At 33.5% G+C, this 26,701-nt stretch overlaps 1 protein-coding gene across 1 annotated transcript in view; it reads right to left on the bottom strand.

Annotated features, from left to right (window-relative positions):
- Window positions 1-26,701, bottom strand: part of LRP1B (LDL receptor related protein 1B) — a 1,901,444-nt gene that overhangs the window by 237,394 nt on the left and 1,637,349 nt on the right. The window contains exons 47-54 of the mRNA XM_047772014.1: window positions 25,901-26,020; window positions 17,636-17,749; window positions 17,256-17,405; window positions 14,881-15,003; window positions 13,048-13,167; window positions 8,614-8,742; window positions 5,371-5,493; window positions 1,600-1,740 (exon numbers count right to left, since the gene is read on the bottom strand). Coding sequence (XP_047627970.1) covers window positions 1,600-1,740; window positions 5,371-5,493; window positions 8,614-8,742; window positions 13,048-13,167; window positions 14,881-15,003; window positions 17,256-17,405; window positions 17,636-17,749; window positions 25,901-26,020 — 1,020 coding nt within the window. The remainder of the gene's footprint in view (window positions 1-1,599; window positions 1,741-5,370; window positions 5,494-8,613; window positions 8,743-13,047; window positions 13,168-14,880; window positions 15,004-17,255; window positions 17,406-17,635; window positions 17,750-25,900; window positions 26,021-26,701) is intronic.

Below are 26,701 nucleotides of genomic sequence, written 5' to 3'. Positions count from 1 at the left end.
AAAATGTGTTATATTCACTGTAGTATTTTATATATAAAGAAAATCAGAGGCAAATTACACTTTCATGTTCAACACATGGCAAACCTAGTTTTACATTGAAAATTAACAACCAAAATAAGCATTTATAGTAGAATTAATGGAGTACTTCTGTCTTCTATATTGTGAAGAATAAGTTCAAAAGTGTAAAGACAGCTTGACATTTCCCTCAAGCCATAGGTCTCTGAGAAATTATATGTCACTAAAAATTAAGGATCTAGAATAGACATTCCTAAATTTTTCCCTTCCTGGAATTATAACATTGACATTTTTAAGTCCAGGCACATAAAAGACACTTGTATTGAATAATAGTTGTTCCAAATAAAGCTAGAGAAAGGAGTTCAGGTTTTGCAGCTATTCATAACCTGTTAATTTGAACATTATTCATTATCACACATGATAAAATAAAGCATATTAACATGTAAACTGCATGAAAAAAAGGTAATTGGGTTTATTCTAAATTTATAACTACGTATTCAATCTTTGGAATAATAAAGTGAAAAATACACCAAATTTGGCTTATGTATATATTTCTGTTCATATGATATATAACATTTCATTTTGCCTAAGTCTGAATCACATTGACTTCATCACAGTAAATCTTAACTTCTTAGAGTTCCCGTCATGGTTCAGTGGTTAACAAACCTGACTAGCATCCATGAAGATATGGGTTCGATCCCTGGCCTCACTCAGTGAGTTAAGAATCTGGCATTGCAGGGAGCTGTGGTGTAGGTCACAGATGTGGCTCGGATCCCGCATTGCTGTGGCTGTGGTATAAGCCAGTGACTAGAGCTCCAATTAGACCCCTAGCCTGGGAACCTCCATATGCAATGGGTGCGGCCCTAAAAATAATAAATAAATAAATAAATAAATAAATAAATAAATAAATAAATAAATCTATCTAAGTTCTTTTATAATTAAATTTTCAAATAGTTCCATACAGGGAAATTATCCTCACATAAAATAATGTATTAAAAAAATAACTTTTGGAGTTCCTGTCGTGGCTCAGTGGTTAATGAATACAACTAGGAACCATCGGGTTGAGGGTTCAATCTCTGGTCTCTCTCAGTGGGTTAAGGATCCAGCGTTGCTGTGAGCTGTGGTGTAGGTTGCAGATGTGGCTCGGATCCTGCGTTGCTGTGGCTGTTGCGTAAGCTGGTGGCTACAGCTCCGATTAGACTCCTAGCCTGGGAAGCTCCATGTGCCACAGGTGCAGCCCTAGAAAGGACAAAAAAAGACAAAAAATTAAAAATTAAAAAAAAAGAAAAAGTAACTTTTTTTTAAAAAAAAAAGGGCAAGCTGATGGAGTCATGTGGTTCATTGCCTCACATCTTCATATTTTTGATAGACTGAAATTTCTGTAATTGGTTCCAAAATACATTGACTTGGCAACAAAACAAGGTTGATTCCTAGGATCCTGCATAGTATCAATAGAAGTATCACATTCTTAATTATTTGCATTTCCTCTCATTGATTACCATAGGAGACTTAAAAACTAGGGTCACAGTATTGACTTTAAAAAACAAATTTTGGGATAAACACAACATTATATATTTTCTGTACCTGCACTTTTGCACTTTGGGTTTAGAGGTGCTTCATCAGAATGGTCTGGGCAGTCAAAGTCTCCATCACACTGCCACTGAGTATTTAAAAGACATCGTCCATCAGCACAACTAAATTCTTCTGCACTGCACTGTTGGTATCCTGGAGACAAGGAAACATTCTAATTCATACAACAAATATTCATTAAAGTTTATTTCATAATATACACTAAACCTAATTAACTATGTGCATTACCCAGGCCTCTTATGGGAAATATTTCTCATTTCTTTCTAGGGCAGTTGTGATACTTGCAAGAAATATTTGTGGTTGGGAAATAGAATTAAAGTCTAGAAAACAAAGCTGGAAAGAAGGCACTCTTATTGTTCCTTCATAAGGAAACAAGAATGCAATACTTGAGAACATCATCTCTGTTTACCTACCATCTATATTCTAAAAGTCTCCCTTAGAAGAGAAAACAAAAATAAAAGCTACTCAAAATTATTTTCAAGACTAAGCTTTGTTACATATAGTACTAGAATATGTGGATGAACTGATTCTGGGTTATAAAGATAATTTTCAGAATGTATAATGTCATGTTTATGTTTGGGAAGCAGTACTGAAAGTATAAAGAAATTGTTAAAATCGGGAAAATTAAAAGCCAATTTATAAAGCAATGAGCACAAAAACTATTGTAATTATCTTATATACTGATTCTTAGAGGCATTGAAAATCTTTATTCAAGTCGCAATATCAATCCATCAATTGCTAATGTTCATATCTATTCTTGTTTGTAAGTAAAACTAATTTGATTTTGATTATTATAAAGTTTTAGATTGGAATTTTTCCTAGGTTTGTTAACAATAAAAAATGTCATTTATATTATAAACTTTCTGGTAAATGTGGGCCAATATTTTACTTTTGAAGGAAGAAAGACTTTTATGGTTAAAAAATAAAGTTTTAATAGAAAAAAATGTGTCAATAATGATTGAGATGTTTATCATGTTGCATGACAAAACTAGATAGTTGTAAAATAACATCTTTCCCTAGTATTTCTTCCCTCCCTCTCCTTCATTAGTTCCTCCTCTTCAGTCAATACCTATGATCAAGTCTCTTCTAACCCAAAATCTATCCACATAACTCTTAACAACACATCCCTGCTTCCCTGTATGCCTCAATCTTGATTTCACTTACCACCAGTTCATCTTTCATTCATTAACATCTCATTTCTGCAATATCTACTTTCTGAAATTCCTCTAAGAGCTAACAAATATCAAGTGACAATTGGTAAATTCATAAGTGTCTCTGACTCCTATCTGCTTCACTTTTCTGCAGCATTTGATGCTATTGTCCATACTACCTTGGACTTAATATTCATAATCTACTCTCCCAGGCTTCTTTCTAACTTTGCCTTTGCTATTCCCTTTTTCTCCTCTTTCTGTATGAACTGTTCTACCCTAAAATGATACAGAGGAAGCCCTTATTGCAATCTTCAGTCTATAGTTTTCCCTTTTTCTACAGTGTGGGGTATTCTCATTCTTTGTCCTATTTTAAATATCATACTAATGCTGACGGCTGTCAAGTTAATAATATTTGTCCTGATCATACTCTAGCACTAAATTTTCAAACACTCACTATATAGCTTCATGTGATTATCTGATTAACACTTCATATTCAAAATGTCCAAAGTTAATTATTTGTTTCATCTCTCTTCTCCTGCACCAGCAAAACTGCCCCTTAACCTCATTCCAAAGTTCCTTTAACAGCGAAACCATCCTCCAAGTCATCCAAGCTACAAATTCTATTTTATCCTCTATCTCTAACTGTAAATGAATTCTGACCCATTCTGCACTTTTCATTCCACCATTTCTGCCTTAGTTCCAAACCACAGTGTTAATCATTAGAACTATCGCAATAAACTCCTAACTAGTTTATTTTCTCTTTATGGCCCCTCTCTCCCAGGGTAATAGTTCATCCACCCTGCTGAAAAAGATGGTCCTAAAATATAAAGTTGACTGTGACATTTCTCCTGTTTCAAAATGTATGCAGGCCATTGAGAGGCAAAATAATTATATACAAATTCTTTAACATTGTGTTTCAGACTTTTTAGAATCCAGCTTCAGCTTAACTTTCTAACTTCACCTTACCTCACAAAAGACTGATTGCTATTCATCAACCATGTCAATTTATAGATTTGTGTAAACATACACAGAACTTAATATTTGTCTACAGCTATTTCTAAGCACTTTACAATATGAATTCATTTAATTCTCAGCAGCTCTAATAGCTAAACTACGTTATTGTATGTTTTTTTTACAGATGAGGAAATTGAGGTCAGTGAGGTGGAATAACTTTTTCAAGGTCACCTAGAAGCTAGTTAATTAGCAGAGCAAGGACTTGGACCCAGGCTGTTTGGCTCTGGGGTCCATACTCTTAACCACTACCTCATGCTTCCTAGCATCTAAATATGGTTTCCTCTTATTCCTCTTATTTCCTCTTATATTCTCTGCTTCTGTTTTTTAGTGCCTCAAAAATTATCTTCTCAGCTCTGATTTTGTGTATTGTGATTCTTATTCTCATATGACAATGTATGCTATCATTCTATATTGTATTTCTGATTTTCCTCTTTTATTGTAGTTCCTTCTAGTGGGATTGCTCTCATTCATCTCCATATCAGCCAAATACAGTGTCTAGCAGAGGAAATACATTTAATAATATATAACTCTACTTCAGATTTACATCATGAGTTATAACTTTTAAAATTTCACATTGAATTCATGACAATGTGATATGATCATAAAATATCAAATCCACAGATTTCAAAGAGATTCGTATCAAAAACCAAGGATATAGACATTGCAGAGGAAGGACAAATCTACTAAAGAAACTCCATCTACTGCCTTTCATGGGTATGTATGGATTTCACTTTTCATTTTATATTTATTCATGTATGTATTCAAATATTTTTTAAAAAATACTAGGTTTACATAAGATCTCAACTTCAACTGGGAATTTTTAATATACTAATTTTTATCACAAGTGATATATACACACACACATATATAAAATGTTTATATATACATTATAGAGATATGATGATTATATAAATATATATGTACCAAGATAAGTTTCTTATAAAATATTAAATTTTAACAAATAAATATATGTATAAGAAGATAAGGCAAAAGAAAAATGTTAAGTATCCAGTTCTCTGATAACTGTGAATTGTATTCTTTTTGTCTCACCCCATTTTTTTTTTTTCCTATGGCCACATCCATGGCATATGCAAGTTCCCAAACCAGGAAGTGAATCCAATCCACAGCTGTTACATACACTGCACCTGCAGCAATACCAGATCCTTTAACCCACTGCACTGAGTTGGAGATCGAACTCATGCCTCCACAGTGACCTGAGCCACTGCAGTCAAATTCTTAACCCACTGCACCACAGAGGGAACAAAGTATTTGATTTGGCTGTAAGATTGAACTAGCCAGCCATATATTTTTTTAAGTACTCCAGAATACTTAAAACCAAAGATGTATTTATAAACATTTTCCAGTGTGACTCTTAAAAAGAATACATTACAGCAAGTAGGCAAGAATTCCAAATACAGGTGTCATTATGGTAGAGTTTAAAGAGGTTATATGTGATGTGTCTGTATTACTGAATGTATATGTCCTTAGTGAGATTTAAGGAACGCATTTCTTAGTTTTTGTTATTTCATATATTCCATGAGTCATTTTAAGAGACTGTTACCCTGACAAACTTCTCCACAAAAAGTTCAGATACACTTACCACACTGCAGTGACTCATCAGAGCCATCTCCACAGTCATCATCATGGTCACAAACAAACTGCTTAGGGATGCAGACTTTATTATGGCACATGAAAGCATTTTCATCACATGTATTATTGGGAGCTAAGAAAGACATCACAAAACAATTAAGTTAGATGAGCATCTATTTTTTTCTTCCCCCACATTAGGAGTTTGGGGAATACATGTTGTTATATTCAAGACACTCAATAATTCATGGTCATTTAAAAAATACAACTTAGCTCAATACACCAGATAAATTAATAATATATATTAAGATGTTTATCAATATAACTAGTATTTGAATATATAAACATAAATATATATAATATGAGGTTTTAGTTTAATATGTACAAGAATTCTAGAGTGACCTTGAAATTTTAAGTCATTTAGCAATTTGTAAGTTTGCTAAAGGATGAATTCAAAGGTTTATATGTGATAAGAAAAATCACTCAACTGTAATAACGTGGCTGTATTTTTTCTCACCTCATGCCTTAGTAATGCCGTAAAGTGATAAAAACCTTGCTTCTCTGTGAAAAATGGACCTGAAAAGACCACTAAGTGCTAAAGCTTATGATGGAAGTGAAAAGAAAATCAAAAGAGCTAAGAAAGTTACTGTTTTCAAGAAGAAAATAAAACTTTTGTGTGACTTCAAGAGTAGAGTGTTGAAATACATTAAGATTTATGGCGAGATAAGCCCAATCATAAATGTATACCAAATTAGGAATATCAGTCCATGAAATAGAACACTGATCCTTTTAAAATACAGATCCATGAAAGTATTCTCTAGCAAGGGCCCTAACCAGCAGGAAAAAGTTGTTGATTAAAATATGCAATAAAACTTTAGCAAAAGTCTAAAAGATGGTAACTTGTACAGAGGCAATAAACTTTAATAGTATATGCATAGCATCATAAAGGTTTGATCATTTAAATATTTTGAATTACCTTTTCTTACATACAAAGGATAAATGCCGTACTTAAGATCTGGGATATTTCAAATGTTAAGAATCTATTCTATGATAGATGTTAATTAAGCTTATTGTAGTAACCATTTTGCAGTTAAGATATACATTTACCAAATCATTATATTACACACCTAAAACTAACACAGTATTGCAAGTCAATTACATCTTAATTTTTTAAGTTAAAAAAAAAATCTTCTATATGTTATTATAGTACACTGGAAAGAGGAAGTCTTTGCTAAAAATTACTTTGCAACTTAAAATTTTAACCTAAGGAAGCTATTTATCTTCTTGGGGTATCTGTTTCTTTGTCTGTTTAATGAGGATAATAAAAACCATCTGTTAAATTTCTCGCAAGAATTAGATAAGGTAAATGAATTAGATCAGCTTATTGTAGGTACTCAATAAATTCCTAGGTGCTCTTTCAATTCCTATCTATACAATAATTATTTTTGGCCAATTCCTAAAAGCACTTCACTGACATACTGTGGGAATTCAATAATGTAAATAAAAGCACCTACCAAAATAACTGATGTACAACAGGCACTTGAAAAAATGTCTTACAATCTCTCTGCTTCATGTCTTAATAGGTACTCTCCTCTACCTAGAACACTTCTCTTTCTTCTTTGTCCTTCACAACTCAGATAATATTATTATCTTTCTTTAGATCCTTCCAAGAGACTTCTAGGCATTTTGCACAATATTTCTTTGTGATGAGCTAGTATATTTTCTCCATATCATCCTTACATTTCAGATATTATAATTATTCTTTCACATGCCTATCAGCTCCTGATCCCCAAACAGCCCCATACTACATGAAGAAGGGAAATCTCCGCTTTCAACTCAGTAATGATTGAAATAGAAATATGAGCAGGTAAAACAAAAAGAATTATTTGAATTCAATCAAGTATGACTTATTTGCAACAAATTTATTTTCAAAAATGATCCAGAAGCCACATAGGAGCAGCATTAAAATTTGCCCATTATAATCAAAGCAAAACTCAGTTACTAATCACTACTCTAACTTTGAACTGTGTGACAGCTTATATAACTCAAGTGAATTATGCCAATTCTAATACATGAATTATTCTTTAAACACTAAGCAATAGAGGCTTATTTGGCATTAATGCTTTCAGGTCACTTGAGTACAATTTGTTGTATTTTAACATAATTTACTTAATAGCACCCATGTGGCCCCTAAGTGTTAACATGCCTCCCAGAGCATTAACTCACTACAACAGCAACAGTATACAGGGACCATCTGGAACCCTGAACTGATGCATAATCCTTTACTATGTAGCCCTCAGTGGCCCCATTGACCTCTACAGACACACATATCAGTTTCAAGATCAAAGTGATTTATTCTACAATAGCATGAGTTCTGTGCACACAAGCCTGCCTCAAAGTCTTCTTTTACCATCTCTGCTTTAAATATCCCCCATATACACACTCCTACATACACACACTATTACATCATCAGTTTAGTTTTAAAGACCTTAAGACAGACCATCTTAGAGATAACTGGGAGACTTCGCATTAATGAGCAGAGTTAACAGCACTGTTCTTGATAAACTGTTCAGCTCAAAAGATTCCCGTATGTGACCTTGGGATGAGCATTCAAATATTCAGTCCTTTCTTTCTCCTGATCATGCAAAAGAATGCACCTAAACTTTATTATTGAGTAATTCCCTGAAAATTTCCTGAGGTGACCTAAAGATAGAAACTTAGTAAATTGTCTGGCCTCCAAAGGTGTTCCTCTGATTCCCCAGGTATAGCCAGACTATTTTTACCTGACCTCAGGGTTAATGTCCTATGCATAGAACTAATAGCTGTTTACCTTCGATCAGTAGTTATTTAAGATCACAGTGGCCCTTAACAGAGTATCTGTAATAGGCAGCCTAGAAGTCTTCAAGAGGAGTGTGGGATGGGGAGAGAGGGAAGATGTTAAAAAGAAAGTAACAAGCCTGTCACATTCACACATACATAGGGTGGGTACAATATCTCAGAAATGAAGTTTCCATGCATCAAAAATGATCTAAAAATGAATAATCCCACTGTGCATGTTGGAAACAATCTGAACAGTGGTTAGAAAGGTTGCTTAACTACTATGATGACAACATCCTACGTGCCTAATTCTGATACTACCTATGAGTCCAGGGATTGGGAAAGTGAGAGTAAAGGAGAATATGGTGAGTACTACAAAAGCAAATGTCTGAGGATGCTGCAGCAGCTTTCTTTCATCAACAGTCCCATAGTTTCATACCACATCCTGCTGTGGAGAGCTCATCACTTCCATTTGGACAGTCCCTTTCACCATCACACAGCCAGTGTTGAGGCACACAAGCATGGGAGCCCTGGCAGCTGAACATGTCAGCCGCACAGGTGATGGCACCTGAAACCCATAGGAAAAAAAAAAAAATGCCATTAAGGTAACGTACAGCATGTCCGCTGAGAAAGATCATCATTTACATTTCCTATACAGACAAGAAGGCAAGCAGAAGAATGTCACTGACAAGGAAGAACCTGTAGCTATTTGGAATCATCAATTATTGTCCTTCCTGTATGGATGGTTTCCTCTCAAGATGCATTCCTTCTCAGTAGCAAGTATTCTGTGTCTTAAAGCATGGCAGAAGATAATAAGAATTCTTTCTCCTTGCAAAGTGTGGCAAAGTCACATTATAGAAATGTCATTGAATTGTGAAAAAAATGAGATAAAATTAAAAAGAACTGACCTATAAGGATAATAAATAATCATAGCATTTTATTACTTAATATATGCAAAGCACTTAACATAATAACTTATTTAATCCTCAGAATCACCCCAAATGGTAGAACTATCATTTATCTCATTTCACAGAAAAGGAAACTGTGGTTATGAGAAGTTGAAAAGCTTGCAGGAAGTCACAATTTGCACATGTTGAGATGGGAGTCCAAAACATTTTGATTCTTGAGCACATACTCTTAACCACTAATATCATTATTGTCATTCCCTACCTTGTGTGGTTGAAAAGTATAATGTATGCATGTTTCCTTTGCTTTTACACTTAATAAACAGAATCTACCTTTTCTTTGCTCTATCAATTCAATGTCCCTTTAGTTGCATGATGTTGTTTTCAAATGCATACAGAAAAAAAAAAAATGCTTGTTAACTTTGAAAGTAAATTCAAAGGGTCATGAGTGATCTCTCCTTGTTTCTCCTTAGGCATAGGTAATCATATGAAATTAGAAAATGAATCTTTCTCCTGATATTTCCCTAGCCCCAAGTATAGTCATATCAGATTGTTATGGATATAAAATATTTGTTGAGTGAATCAGTAACATACCTCCCAAATCTAACTTCTCTTTAATTTCATTTTCTTGTGAACAAATGCTCCCCATAGGATAGATGCTAAAAAAACAATTTGTAAGCATTATTTTTAAAATGTTACTATCTCTAGAAAATATGACTGCCTGGATTGATGAAAGATAGTTGTTTCCAAACATTTAAAGCTAATTTAATTGTATTATAAATTACCAGCTTGCTTTATAGTCATAAAATTGTTATGAGAAAAAAAATGTTTTTCAATGCAATAGTTTCAATATGGGAGGACAGCAGAGTGACAAAGTGGGACACCCGCCCACTTTGTTGATCTCTTTCAAAATAAACATGCCTGTTTCTGACATACACTTTAACTTGGAGGACAGATGGCAAGGGGAGGTTGAAAAGTCTCCCAGGTAATTCAGATTTCCTTATTTGATTGAGGATCAATGTTAATAGAAAAGGGTTTAGTATGATATCTATTACTAGAAGAAATTATAAAGAAAATCTATTAAACAAATTTTGCTTTAATCGAAAAATGAATTTACCTGTTATCTACTGTCTTTAGTGCTTTCTGTAATAAAATTCTCTTCCTACAAAGTTATTTTTACATTATTCCTGCATATTATTTATCTTTTCAAGTTTTCCATAAAAATCATAGAGTGTCACATTAACTATTATACTCTCAAGTAGTGCTTTAATTTTCATAATATTTTTATAAAGCTGGAGACGTAAAAAATGCATTCTTCCTGCTAAGGAAGTTTGATCCACCTAAAACTCCTTGTCTAGCTTTTTATTATCACTCCAATTTATTCTCAAGTTAGGCATAATAGATATAGCATTGATTAGGCTGTTGAGAAATTTAATTCTGTATGACCTTGCAGAAAACTAATGTCTGAATTTCACTCTAAAATGAGGGGTATGAGTAGATATACTAAGATACCTCAAACTATAAAATGACATAACACTCTTTGCTGCTAATTTTCTGGCTCCCGTGAAAGTGGTTCAACAGATTCTGCATTAAGAGGATACCAAAATATCATGGTCAATTAGAAAGAAAATGAGCCAAAGAAAAATTCATGGATTCCTTCCACAGTTTTCACTGTCATCTGGAGACACATCGCCTTTCTCAGGGAAATTAATCCCAAGGGAAAAGGAATACAAGCTGAAAGAATTCTACCAGATGCATTTTGTGTAACTACTCAGATACAATATTTGATTGGTAAGAGTTACTATCTAACTTAGTAACTATTTCAGAAACCTGAATTCTGGTCCTAGTTTTCATCATTGATTCACTGAGTGACCTCAAGCAAACTTAGCTTCCTGAGATCTCCTTTCTTCATCTATCACGTGATGGAGGTGAACCAGACTATGGTTTTCAAAATTGAATCCTCAGATCCCAAGTCGGAACCACTATATGCTTATGAAAAAAGAATATATTTACAGCCTACATTAGAATATTTGGAGGTGGGGATTAAGAATCTATATTTTGTTTTTTTACTTAATGAATTTTATTACAAGGAATCTACATTTTAACAAACCCCTGAGAGGACTTTTTCAAGTGAAGATTGGAAGCCACTGAGATAAATTATTTATAAAGTTCATTTCCAATCCTAAAATATTAAGTTCAGTTTATTGATTGACACTTGGTTTAGAGCACTAGTTTTATCTGACAACAACTTGGTAGTTAGTATATAAATGGCAACCTGTGACTAAATTAAATCGACTGGATGTTTTGACAACAAGTAAACATGTCCATTACCATTAAATCTTTAAAAAAATTATCGGGACATTGATAGACATTGATGTGCCAGTACCATTCAGAAAAATAATGAGGGAAATAGGAGAAATAAAACAAAAGAGAATGGAAATAAATTCATTTATATAATACACAATGGCCATGTTAGATGATGACAATAATTACATAAGGCTAATGTTTTGTAATCATTTAACAGGTAAGGAATTTGAGGAAAAAGGAATAAAATGGACTGGCTTGTGGTCACACAACAGAAAAAGATGTATTTATCACCTTCCATTATATTGTGTCCACTCAAAAAGGACAGAGGTATCAGTGGAGTCATTTAGTGTAGAATTATACAAAGGGTCAAAAGCAGGATAATTTTAGAGACTGGCAGGAAACATGCTCAACCTGTTGTAAGTAGACAGACCTTTTGTTAAAAAGAAATATTTGATAGCAAAGAGAAATGAAGTAGTTAAAATAGACTGGCCAGTCATCTAATTAATTACTGATTTATTTTTCCTTACAGAGTTTTTTGTTAGTAATTTTTCCATATTATCTTTCTTTATTGTATAAATTGCTTCAGCTATGTAAATAAAAAGTAGTTTTGAAGTGGCTTATTACAGGAAAATAAGTGGCCTACTTTTCAAGGCTATCTCTGATTTTATATAATGTACAGAGAACTTCAGTTCAGGGTGAACATTATAAATCTGATCTACCTAATTCCATGACAGTGATGTAAAGGACAGGCAAGAACTTCTGAAAATTTTAAAAAAGGTGTTAAGTACACTTAACCCTTAAGTGAGCCTTATTCTATCACTTGGGTCCTTTTCTCTCTTAAATGAGGATGATAAAAACTATGAAATAGAACCGATATAATGAACAAAGAATATACAGCTATAGGTACAAAGACACATGTGGAAATACATCAGATAGATAAATAGACATATAAATAAATTAGTAAAATGCCTGGGCCAGTCATAATAAATCTGTACAGATTAGGTTGATTCCTTCTTATACCTCCTAAAAAATTCATTTAATAATTCAATTTAAATTATTTGCTAAATGCTTGGGATTAATTGAAAGCAATCACATTGGCTTTGTTGTCAACGTAGTTGACATACAGTATGTAAATATAGACATTTGACACTATACCTCTAATCCTATGGAGTTGAATTTTAAATAACACTTTAAAATCATATACAATAACTTTCTTCCTTACTTGCCATTTAAAACAATTCAATATTAGTAGTTATTAAAGTACACACACATGCACACAGGCATGCACACACACAGCATGTGTGACTTACGGCAGTATAGGCCAATATAATAAATTTTGAGGGCAATTTAGGGATACATATCAAGAGCAATGAAAAAGTTTTCAATCACTTGATCCAAGTAATCCCAATCACTGAGATCTATTCCAAAGATCTCAACAAAGCCCAGAAATACAATTTGCAAATACATTCACACTGTATATATAAAAATAGTAGACCAATAGATTGTCATGAAAAAATAAAAAGTTACATCAAAATGTACAGACATATGTTAATGTCAAGTTTAACAAAGCAGAAAACAAAGTTTTCTGTATGTGCTAAAACAATAGAGCATATGTAGCACATTCCTAAAAATTGAATGAGAACACAGAAGAAACAACTCACCACAAGTGCTATCACTTTCATCTAATCCATCTCCACAATCATCCTCTCCATCACAAACCCAGTGTTTAGATATACATTTTTGTGCAGAACATGCAAATTGGTTCCAAGAACAAGAGGAATCTAGAAGACAAACAAGAATATTTTAGGTGCAAAAGAAAAAATAAATCATTTGCAACCATTTTAGGAAAGACCTGACAGTGAGCCAGTTCTTCTTTAGACTTTGCTAAAACCAGCCATCCCACATAAAACAAGCTAAATTCCTCGTCTCATGACAGTTCTAGAAAATTTTGACAAGAGTTTGAATATTCCCTCTGAGTTACCCAGTTATAGAATATTGTTCCTTCAACATAATCTCACAGGGTTTGTCTTTGAACTAGTCTTTACACTGTTCACTCTCCCTAAGTATATTCCTATCTTTTTTTTTAACTTGTCATGTACAGATATAAAATAAAATAAATATTCCAGGTATGGTCTAGTCATTCTTTCCAATTTTTAATCCATTTTTGAACAGTTGGATAAAAAAATAAATTTACATCCTAGGCAAGGCCACAAATATGAACTCACCATCATATACATTTGTTTTTAAAATGATATGATTCAGGGGGTTTTAGTGTGATGACAGGCCAACAGCTCTGTATCTATATATACTTAACATTTTTATGTTTTTGTTTCTCTTCTTTGGGAACACTTTAGTCTAACACTCAAATTCATTGGTATGGTGGCTGGAATTTTATTACCAAATTATGCATTTATAACAATGTACTCCATTCATTTCTAAAATTTGTGATTATTCTTCTACACCGTCAGTCTATCACCAGGAAACACCCAAGAATAAAATCCAACCAAATTAATATAAATGAAAATAAAAATAAAATTTTGATTTTAATCTTACAAGCTATTTAAAATCTTTGCATCTTTATTTAAAATACATGACCTGTTAAAAGAGAAACATTTAGAAAAACACAAGTCTAGAAAAAATAAAATTAAAGATGACATAACCATATATACAATGGCTTCTTTACCAGAAATTAAGAACTACTTAAAGATTGTTTATCTAGTTCTTATAAGGTTCTCTGTTAATCTTGCTCAGAATCTGTCTCTAATATAAAGATATACAGCATCTTAATCAAACAAAATGCACCCTCATATTTCATAATGACATTTACTTTTACGGCAATTTGACATTTCTTAGACAATATATTTTTAATCTATTTTCCTACTCTATCTACCATAGTGTAAGCTATATTTGCGTTAAATCAAAAGAATGAATACATGCTTTTTTAGAAATTGTTTTGGCCTGGAAATCATAAAATCCATAAATTTTATTAAATAAAATTTTAAAATGCTTTATTACCTTGCCAAGTGAAATGAAATGTACACACATGGAAATTAAGTGTGTGGTAACAGATGACAGTTTGAAGAAATGCAAGTTTAAGTATACTATTTTAATCTAAACATATAATAAGTAGAAACATTTAGGATGATAATAGTAACAGGTAGAAAGAGTATAATGTGTTGTATGAGCTAAATCTTTATTTTTCACAGCAGAAGGTAAATATATTAGTATTTAAAGTTTATAAATCAGGAAATGAAGGTATATCATTCATATTGATGGAGATAGTCACTGACAAAAATAGAAAAGATTAAAGGAAAAAGCTGGATGGGAGATTGCTATTCTCCATTATAAGTTCCTCTGCTCCACTTTAATTTTTACCATTTTGTGTTATTTAATAAAATTAAATGTTAATATCAATTAGCAATATTTGTATAAAATTTCTATGTATATAAATAATAATATGGTTTGTAAAAGTAAAGCAAGATACAATGTCTCACCACAATAGGATTCATCAAGTCCATCCTCACAATCTTTCTGACCATCACATATCCAGGTATTCAAAATGCATCTTCCAGTAGGACAACCAAAATAATTTTCTTCACATTTGTGTTTGTTTTGAACTGTGATAAAATATAGAATGTAATGTCAAATCATTTAAATTAAATCTTAGACCTCTGCAATAATAAGCAGATAACAAAACAATAATACTCCTTGAACTGGAAGAGATATATAACAAGAAAAGATTTAAAAAGAGCTGAGATGTTCTTTGCAAGAATGCCCAGGTGATGAAAACCAAGGAATAACTAAAAAACTGGCACAAACCAGAGAAGACCAGGGGCACATGGTAACCAGATCTGATCTAGGATTGGATCCTGGATCAGAAAGAGGAGACAAATGGAAAAACTGGTTAAACCCAAATAATGTGGAATTTAGTTAATCAAAATAAAAAAACTGAGATGAGTATAAAATGAATAAGTATAAGGCCAAAGAATCATCTTCTGTGGATGATATTTTTAATTCCATACTTATAAAAATAAATTAATTTATACCCCCTGAGAGCACATACAAAATACTAGATTTTTACCTTTACTGGATGTCATTGATTCCCTTACATCTCTAGGTTTATACAGATTTAGAGTGACTGACTCATGGCCAATCAGGAAGTAAATCTCAAAAGAGTACACATGTAAATCACACTGTAGTGATGCATTACGACCATTTTAAAATAACAAAAATGACTTCCATTTTATTTTCTTAAATGCTAAATTTGTAGATCTAATTAAAAATGAAAAGTACTTTGTGACGGAATTCACTATTAACCCCTCCCCCAATTTTTTATTGTGTTCTACATCTTACCTTTTCTTAGCATATTGTGCCTAAATAACAAGATATTTAGACTAAACTTTTACTGGCTTGTTGTATGTCTGCCCACATTTCCTAAGTCTACATGACTGCCTCTTTCCTTCTTTTCCAATATAATCACAAGTCTCTATTACTGTTTAAACTTAATTTTCAAAATAATTTATTAGTTGTAGAAGTATATAAAGACTACAAAAAGTAAAAAATATATTTATAAGTTTAGTGAATATTTGTTCTCCAGTTCCTCTCAGGATTCAGCAAGTCTTTTTAAACCCAGAAGGAACATCACAGAGTGTTAGACACTGATGAGCAGAAACAAAAAAAAAAAGAAAAGAAATATACTATTGCCCAGTTAATACATTATGTACCATTAATAATATTAAATTATTTATAGTAGATCATATGTGTACATGTATGTGTGTGTGTACACACTAGCATGTGGAATACCCACAAATTAATTTCTAAAATATTGCAAAAAATTATCATATGTCAACTAAACATGGAAAAAGTAAGTGTATACAACAGCAGGTTTCATGGGGACAAAAGAGCAATATGAGAACACATGTAATAGTTTCCTACATACCATATCTACTCCCAGTCATGGCAATTTTACAATTTTCTTTCTGGTGTTATTATATATTTTTAAAATATGTTTACTCAAATAGTTAGAAAGAAACAAGGTCATGAACTTCTCATGGAAAGATAAGATGACAATTTTCAGTGCTTATGTAGGTAAAGATGGCTAATAGTCAGATATAAATATACCTTTCTGACCTTGATTTAATAATGTTATAGTAATCATAACTATTACCCATACTACTATCCCAGAAGATTGTGTAATTGCATCAAATAGCCTAAGATGGGAATACAAGCTGTAAAATAACATGAGTAAAAGCCATTGGTAAGAAACAGTCTTCCCCCCTTTAGCCTCTGCCTAGTTTTCGCTCAGTATGTATTACTTCGGTGAAAACTTTATAGACTACATATTTTAAGATGTAATAATCAACTTTAGAAGATTAATGATGAAATGAAGAAGAAAAAGGAAAATGATCCAAATATAGAACAAATCACTCAAGTATCATTCCATAAGTCATTAAAAAATATAAATTGGCATGTTTAGAACAGGATGATTATTTTTAATTTAATCTACAATATCTGTATCAAAAATTAAAATTAAGGCACTCCTGTCGTGACTCAGCAGGTTAAGAACTTGACTGGTATCCATGTGGATGAGGGTTTTATCCGTGGCCTCACTCAATGGGTTAAGAATCCATCATTGCCTTGATTTGTGGTACAAGTCTCAGCTGTGGCTCAGATCTGGTGTTGCTGTGGCTGTGGCAAAGGCTGGCAGCTGCAGCTCCAATTCAGCTCTTAGCCTGAGAACTTCCATATGCCACAGGTGTGGCCCTGAAAAGAAAACAAAAAAAAACAAGAGAATTAAAATTAATAAGTTTATTCTGCACAAGCAGCCCCTAAATCTTTAACACAAAGACTTTTTCTTTCTGGAAATTACCTGGGCATTTTAATTCATCTGAATAGTCTCCACAGTCGTTAGACCCATCACATATCCAGGTCGGCAGAACACACAGTGAGGTAGAATTACATCTTATGAACCCTGCGGATTTCACTCCAAGTTTATAGAAATATGTACAGTCTGTATTATCTATAAGGAAGTAAACAGAAAAATGAAAAACACCTCATCTGTGAAGATTATGAGCCTTCTATGTAGGTCATAGAAACAGGAAAATTTAACCTCATTTGAAAAGTATACTACACAACAGGGGTTAATTACATATCAGTTCTGGACAAGGTTCAGTGGAGAGGTGGACACTGTTCAATGTAATGCCAAAGGTGCATAGGCATGAACAAACAAAAGGAAATGGAATATCTTACTGCAATTCTTTTCATCTGAAGCATCTGCACAATCTATGTTCTGGTTGCATCGTGCTGATCTTGGAATGCACGACCCATCTGCACAGCGGAACTCAACAGAATCACAGGTTGATACTAGAAAAACAGGTAAATAAATAAATGGATTAGACAGAAAGTGACTCCTTGCTTTAACATTTTGAGTACTTTAATTAATTTTTATAATTTTGTTTGGTTTTGCCTTTTTAATTCTAGACAGTCAAACCTGGCCCATGGCCCCCACCACCAAGCTTGGGTTAGATGCCTCAATGTATCTTCCCATCACAGAGATCGTCCACACTTTGTGGTACTTATAATACTGCATTGCAATTGCCTGTTTATTTATCTCTCGTCGTTAAATTGAAGTTGCATGAAAGCAGAGACCGTGGCTTGTTTTCCGTGATCATACCAGTCCAGCTCTAAGCCAACAAATAAAAAACTGTTGCTGAAAATTCCCTCTCCTTCCAATTTAAAAAGTACAAAGTTTTGATGCTAAGCAAATGCCTGAATGTGTACAGAGAAATCCCAATCTGTCTGCTAAGAAGAACATTCCCTGCTATGATTAAGACAGAGACAGACAGACGGAGACTGAGCAGGAAAAACCACTGAGCATTTGCTTCATTACTCAAAGAGGGAATGGTTCAGCATTGCTAGAAAGTCATCATGCTATGTTATCCTCCTTTACATGGCCATCTCACTAACATTTGGTATAGGAAATATGGGTGCCAAGAAACATATAAATGTGGTATTGCTTCTCTCTGTTGTTGGAAAGTATGGCTTTCCAATTCCTTGCTGTGCTTAAGTGAAAATCAGTTTCGATATGCTACTGTCATTATATATACTTATACAGAATTCTTACTCTTAATCATATATTCCTTCCACTTTGCTTACACATTCATTACCATATAATGGTTTCTAGCAATATGTTGTGAACAGGTGCATGGCATGCTTTGTGTGTTAGATTAATTTAGGTGAGATTTTTATTCCAAATTCAAACTTCCACAGGTTGATTATGTTAATGTACAACCTGAAGGGCTCTCTGATTATGCCATTTTTACTAGTGTTGATATTTTAAAGAGCCTATTTAATTATAAATATAAATTATATCAATTGCAAATGGTTAAAATGCTATCTTAAAATATGCAAATTTTACTCAAAGGTGCATATGTCATTTGTATTTTATAATGCACTGCTCTTATATTTAATTGTATCTTATAATTGTATTCTTATTTGTGTTTAAATGATGATTAGAATAAATGTTTTATTTACAATTTGCAATTATAATTGCTTCACTATTTTCTTCATTAAAAATTACATTTTATCATGTGAAAAAGATAATGCTATTATAAGTAGAGATAAACACACTGTTCCAAACAAGAAAAAATAGATTTTTTTGTCTAAATAAAGAAAAAACTTCCATATTCTTTTCAATTACATTTCACATTCAGTATTTTAATGGAAAAAATAAATGGAATATATAACAGAAAATAATCATAACAAGCATATACATTTTGTTTCTGACTTTGTTATCTACCAGTAGTCTTCAATTAAGAGGTTGTGTTCCAAAAGATTCCTTATAATCCTTTTATTTAGAGAATAGAATTCATTTCTCTAAAAAACAATATTCTAGATAGTGGTAATACTCCTAAACAAGTCTACAAAGATTTGTCTCATAATTCATAATACACTTGAAGTTTTATCTAATAAGTTTGAGTTTAGGATGCCAGAAAGATCCCAGTGGAGACAGTCACAATCCATTCCACCATCTTCATCTCCCTCCAAACTTCCACAGAGAATCTTCTGTGTACATGGTAGGGAGTTCATCTGAGTGAGTACTGGCAGCAGGTAGAATGAAGAGGCAAATTATGATTCCATAAACGTGGAGACAGCACACTTCTGACAGTTAAGAGGACTGGTGATTCAGAGATTTCACAGTAATGGAGTTGCAAAAACAGTGCTGAGGGCTCTCAGAGGTGGAAGTAAGTGTAAATAATAGTTGTGTGAAGAGCAGAAATGTGGAGCAAGTATAACATGATCTCAGAATTTTGGAAAAATTAAAATAAAAAGAGAAGGATTCTAACTGGATGAACAGAAATTATAACTTCAAAGTTGAGAAGAGTGATTAGGAAAGAGCATTTTAGAGAAGGGCATGGGGAGAACATGAGGCAAGTGGTCAGGAGAACTAGATAGAGGGTGAAATGTTTTTCTCTTTTTTTTTTCCCCTTTTTTCCAATCAAAAATAGGGCTAATGAATCTTGATGAGGAGGGCAAGGACAGCCTTTTAGAGAATGTGAGGTGTGCAAATAGGAACTGCCTGTCCCTTTATTTCTAATTCTACTCCATAGAGTCCATGACTTGATATAGAGGTTTCAGAGCAAGCAGAGGGTTAAAGAGTGCAATGGAATTAGACATATTAAGTGGTTGTACAATTTCATAAATAGCAGGGGCAAAGAGGTTGTGGGGATTAACATCTCCAGCATTTGTAGACAAGGAAAGAGGGTTCTGGGATGGGACAAATCCATGCAAAAAGCAACAATGTCACTTAATAAGTAAGCAAATACTTCTGTCAAAACCTCTTCCTCTCTGGTCCCTCAACTATATTCCTTTCTCACATTATTTGGGTCAGTCAAGTACCGAAGCTTGCTTCGCCCTTAGGGTGATTGTTGAGGGAGTAAGATGATAGGATTCTTAATTTGTCAAGTGAATATGAAAGCTATCTGACAAATTTTCTTAAAGCTGAAAGTTCAGGAAAAGAGACGAGAAAGTAATGAAGTCTAAATACAGGTAAACTGAGGGAGAAATACTAGACTTTTTCCCTCCAGATAGTCCAAAGGAAAATGTAAGCCTACAAAATATGAATGAAAATATACCTCAGCCACACCAGAAATAACAATGAGACACTAAAAACAAAGTTTTGACAGGGATTGGGATCAAAAGTAGCAGCAAGAGAGAGTAAAACCATTCTTTCTCACATATACTTTCTTAATTTACCTTTTTGACCCACTCTCTTTTCTCCATATCAGTTAAAGCATTTAATGAGATAGGAAATATATAAAATTGATTAGTCTTTCTGTGGTTCTTAGCATGATTCAGATTAAAAAACCTAGCAATGTTTTCTTTTCCAAATCCCTTGCTCAGCCTGTAGAAAGGGAAGCTGACAAGGAAAAAATGTATTAAATCTGCTGTCCTATCTCTTCTGTTTACTTTCAAACCACATGTTTTATTTAACTTACTGCTTAAGCTCTAAAGGTATTTGAACCCAGAAGGAATGATAACTTCCTGTCCAAGAATCCTTATCCTTTTCCTTTAGTTTGTTGTTTGTAGAATCTTCAAAGATTTGCTGTGAATTTAGGAAAAAAACAAATACCAGTTTCCTCTCCTTTGGGTCGCCTCAGAAATGCTTGCTCTCCAGTCCACCTACAGGTGTTCAGGTGACCCAAGGAAGTTCATGTACTTCTCAAAGGGAGTATATTCATCTCAACAGGCAACGGATGAGTGATATCACGCACTCTCCACAAATCTGTTCAAACTCTGACACAACCAGAAGAGGAATACAGAATGACAAACTTTCTGAGCAACTCCTCAGATCCCCCCAGATAGCTTGATGTCTGAAGCTCTCACTCATGAAAGCAACAGCTACAAAGGGGCAGTGATAAAAGATTGATGTGGATTTGGGATTTTGCTTTGCTTCCAAAGAAACCAAAAATAATTCCTTCTAATATCCATTTCCACTCTGTAAATAGACCCACTGCCTTGCCAAATTTAAAAAACAATAATGTTCATTACTATTAACATCTAAATTAAACAAATGAAAGTGTAATAGTACTTCAAATAATTTACAGATAGTCCCATCATAACCCCTCTCCATAGCCTATCAAAATATCTCTGTATTTATTGATATTTTTATTGTATTATTTAAATTTCGTAACATTGTACTTTATTTGTATTCAAAATAACACATTGTGTGTGTGTGTGTGTGTGTGTGTGTGTGCGTGTGCATGCCTATATACATACAGCAAAGCACTGTGTTCCCATGTTCGACTGATTATAGAAGGAGTAACTAGAAGAAAAGGCTTGGAGAGATAAGGTTTTTTTTTACTATTCTTCCTGAACTTGCTTGTGTGCCTTTTCCTTCATTACTTTTTAGGTACTGTAAGTGTCCATGTGTATGATGGACACACCTATGAATTAATGCTTTATAAGAAACTGGCTTTTAGAAGTTCCTGTTATGGCTCAGTGGTAATGAACCTGACTAATATCCATAAGGATGCAGGTTGGATCCCTGGCCTTGCTCAGTGGGTTAAGAATCCAGCATAGCTGTGAGCTGTGGTGTAGGCTGCAGATGTGGCTTAGATCTGGCATTGCTATGGCTGTGGCATAGGCCTGCAGCTACAGATCTGATTCAACCCCCAGCCTAGGAATTTCCATATGCCAACAGAGTGGCCCTTAAAGAAAAAAAAAAAAAAGAAACAAACAAACAGAAAAAAGAAATTGGCTTATGGAAAAAGGACACTTAGCTGGGATGTTTTGGCATGAAATGTGCCCTACAAGGATACCATGTGTACCAACTTCATATGAAAGAAAAGCAAATCTAAAAGAAACAACTGTAACAAGTAACCTTCCATCTAAAAAGCTACTTATTTGTTTATCCCAAAGAAGCTAGTCCATTTACTTATGTTTATTAATTTTTAGTATGTAATATTGTGCATACTAGAGTTTCCATGAGCATTTGCAGTTTCAAAGTACAATTTATACAGAAATAATAACCTTCATGGCATAAGGTTTCATTGTTCTTGTTTCTTAAGATATCCAACTGTCATGATTTCTATACTGTTGTTATTACAAAAATTTGGCAGAAACTTGATTCTCAAACATAGTAGTTCTGTCCCTAAGTATACGGCTAAAATGGTTATAAAACAGAATTTGAGAGTTTAGATTAAAAAGGGAAAATATTATTTTGAGTTATTTAAGTTGTTATTCAGTAGCTGATACTAATGTCATTGGGCAGAATAAAACCTATCTATATTTTTGGAAGACTTACTTTTTCAACCACCCAAATAGAAATTTAATAAGCACCTACCATGTACTAGGTAGTATATTCATTAATAAACCCAAACATACTAATTTACTTACTGCTTTTCAAAAAAAAATTATTTTCTAAGAAAATCCACAGTAACTTTTTAAATTTCCATGGTTCTTTTCATGAATTTTGTTTTAAAATTTACTTTCTGTAACTCTTGTTCAGTTACCTCACATTCTGCCTTGATATTTTTACTTTTATCCTAGCTGAATGTTTTCATTATATTTTCCTTTCCTGCTTGCAAATAACTGATAGAACATATCTATTTTTTTTTGCTTCCCTTAGTTTCTTTTACTCCTTTCATCCAAATGTTTAACCATTTCTCTCCACGTACTCCCAGTAAACTACATTTTATTATTTGTAATCTTTTATAGATAATATGAAACAGTAGTTGATTTAATTTGCAAATGTACTTGACTCTTTCTAAACTGCAGTGTCAACTTAGATGGGTAAACTACTCAAGTGCTTGGCCAAGGTCATACACTCTAAAACGGCAGAGGAACTTTTCAATCTTTTATCATCTATACTTTCTTGAAAAAATAGTCTGTATTCACTGTCTTTACTCATTCACCTTTCATATTCTGTAAGAAGTCAACATGATCTGCCTTTTCCTTGCCATTCCACTGAATTGACTCTCTTAAAGGTAACCAGATTATCTCCTATTTTTCAAATAAAGTGGACACTACAGTCTGTGTCTCCCTCTTGCCTTCTCTACGATACTTTACAGTGCTAACTTATCCTCATTTCTTGAAAAAATAATTTCTTATAAAGATAGTTTTATTAGTCCTGTGGTGTCCCTTTCCTTTTTAAATTAGTGTCTTTAATTTTAATTTCAACAGGTAATTCTGATATACTTCCTTAAAACAACCACTAATCTATACATCCTTTGAGCTTTCTCTCTCTCTCTGTCTCTCTCTCTCTTTTTTTCTGGCTGAGCTTGCAGCATATGGGAGTTCCTGGGCTAGAGATCAAACCCACAGCACAGTAGGGACCCTAGCCACAGCAGTGACAATGCCAGATCCTTAACCCATTAGGCCACTAGAGAACTCTGAGCTTTCTCTCTTTAAGAATTCCAAAATCAGGGAGCTCAGGGAGTATCCCTGAGGATGAAGTTTCAATCCCTGGCCTCGCTCAGTGGGTCAGGGATCTGGTTTGGCCACAAGCTGTGGGGTAGGCTGCACATGAAGCTAGGATCCTGCGTTGCTGTGGCTGTAGTTTAGGCTGGCAGCTGCAGCTTTAATGTGACCCCTAGCCTGGGAACTTCCATATGCTGCAGGTGCAGCCCTAAAAAGCAAAAAAAAAAAAAGTCCAAAATCAATATTTCTTGTCTAAATCTACTACCTCAGCTCCAGTTCTATATTTATCTATATACCTTTTGAATTGTTCCATCTGAAGATCTACAGGTGCTCCAACCTCACAATATGGACTATTCTTATCTATCTCAACCTCAAACAAACAAAAGGCACAAAAAACTTTTTAACAATTAATAAAAACAAATAATATTTTAAAAGGAACCAAAACACACACACACAATCTCCTTTATTCCCATGGAAATTACCCCCTATATTTATTACCCCCCAAAACCTGTTATGCTACCTTCTGAAATGCTGTTATATCTGTCTCCCTCCTCTTTATTCTTAGCTTTGGCTACTGTAATAGCCTCCTGTTTTATCCTACTGATTTCAGTATTATAGTTTTCATTCTAAAAATCGTGGGGTTATTTTTCATTTTCTGGTGACTACAAGATAAAGTTCATATTCTTTAACATGGCACCAAAAAACATCTTCATGTCCTGGTTCCTTCTTCACACTTTCATTTTTTCATCACTTCCCAGCCTGCGGTCTGGCTCTAAACATCAAATTACTTGCAGTTTTCAATAATGGTCCCTCTACTTGGATTTCTCTTCTGTTTTGATCATTCCACCTTATTTAAATCTTAAGATTCAGCATAAATTTAATCTAGTCTAAAAACTTCAGGATACTTCCAAGTCCCCCCACCCCTGCCAAATTACCTTTCTAATAGTACAATTATACCACCTTATATTCACTTTCATCTGTTTAAATGACTATCTTTCATGTAGAGTTTGAATTCCTTGAGGGCACACACATGACTTACAAATTTTATGTCTTAGTTCTAAATTAATTTTACCCAAGAAAGTGTTCAATGAATGAAAAGATAAAGGGAAATTGGTTTGGAAAGATATGATAGGTCTAGATTTTAGGAGGACTTAAATGTCAGACTAAAAACTTGTCACTTATTCTGCAAACATTAGGATTCTTTATGAGGAAAGGGAATTTTAAAAAAGTAAATGCTTAAAATGCTTAGTAGTATTAGCATGACTAAAAATTTAGATTATTGGAAAGAGTAGAAACAGGGAGACTAATTACAGGGCTACTCTGGGGAGTTTCCATGGTGGCTCAGCAGTAACAAACCTGACTACTATCCATGAGGATGCAGGTTTGATCCCTTGCCTTATCAGTGGGTTAAAGATCTGGCGTTTAACCCAGCTGTGGTATAGGTTGCAGACATGGCTTGGATCCCGCCTTGCTATGGCTGTGGTGTAGGGCAGCAGGTGTAGCTCCAATTCAACCCCTGGCCTGGAAATTTCCATATTCTGTGAGTGCATCCCTAAAAAAGACAAAAAAAAAGAAGAAAAAAGAAAAAGGACCACTCTGTTAATCTAGGCTCAAAGTAGATTGGAATGGAATATATTCCAAAGAACTGGAAGATTTGTTAATGATTAGATAAGTGATAAAATATGGTGAAAGGAGGAATCAAGGATAATACCAGTTTCCTGTCTAATAAGAAGGAAAATGATGATATCATGGAAAAAGAATTAAGGAATGAAGGGGAACATTTTGGAGAAGTAAATTCAGTATTACACATTCTGGTAGAAATATCTCATAAATGAGGAGGTTGAACTGAAAAGTTGAGAAAAGGCAAGAATTTTGAAGTGAGCAAAGAAACAGAAATTAGATATAGAGAATACAGTCATAATTTTGAGTTGACTCTAACTCCCCTCCAACAGCATTTACCGAAGTGTGATCCATAGATCACACTTAGTTTGTATTAAAAGAGTGAATCCCTAGTGCTCTCAGGAACACACTCAGGAAGAGTTTAGGAAACACTTAGCATGATAATATTCCTACATCCATGCAGCATGTGTTTACCTTTACAGTCTAATTCATCAGAGTCGTCTCCACAGTCGTTTTCACCATCACATAACTTGCTGTGAGGAATGCAACGACGATTGTGACAGGGCTTGAAACCTCTTCGACAGCTTCTGTTTTCTTAAATAGAAAAGAGAAAACACTTACTTGGAGGTCTTATAGAAATATTTTACAAAAAGAAGATCACAGATAGATCACAGATCATTCAAAATAACTGGGTTGTGGATCTATAAAATTAAGTGCTATGTAGCATCAAAGCTCTGGTTTAGGATATTTAAGCATTATCAGGGTGTTCATTCAGTTAAAAAGCCTTTTTGCCTGCTTCAACCTCAGTGATTCATCCTTAGAGTTCTCTTCAAATTACATGCACATTATTATTTCTGGCATTTCTGTCACGTAACATAGAAATAAACATATATCACATATTCAATTCTGAATAAATGAATCTCCATCTCAAAAGTAATGAAGATATCCAAAACCTATTTCCTTAACATCTCACAAAGATTTTATAACAAGGAAAAAAAAGTGTCAAAATATGTATTCCTGAATCAGTGAATCTAAAAGTAACATATTTATCCATAAATTTCTCTTAAAAATCATCTAAAAATGTCTAACAGAATATTTTAGGAAGAAAATAATTGCCCTCTGAATTATATTTATTTTAATGAGACTCTCCTGACATTTTCTTATTTGGGGCAGAAGGTATCACTCACAATAATAATAGCTGTCATTTACTGAAATCTAATTGTGCGCCAGGCTCTAGACTGAGCATATGTAAATACATATATATTTTTTTTATTT

This window comes from Phacochoerus africanus, chromosome 3 (genome assembly GCF_016906955.1).
Source record: "Phacochoerus africanus isolate WHEZ1 chromosome 3, ROS_Pafr_v1, whole genome shotgun sequence".
In the NCBI taxonomy this organism is placed as follows: domain Eukaryota; kingdom Metazoa; phylum Chordata; class Mammalia; order Artiodactyla; family Suidae; genus Phacochoerus; species Phacochoerus africanus.
The sequence above is the reverse complement of the archived record's forward strand: the minus strand, read 5'-3'. Positions and strand labels throughout refer to the sequence as shown.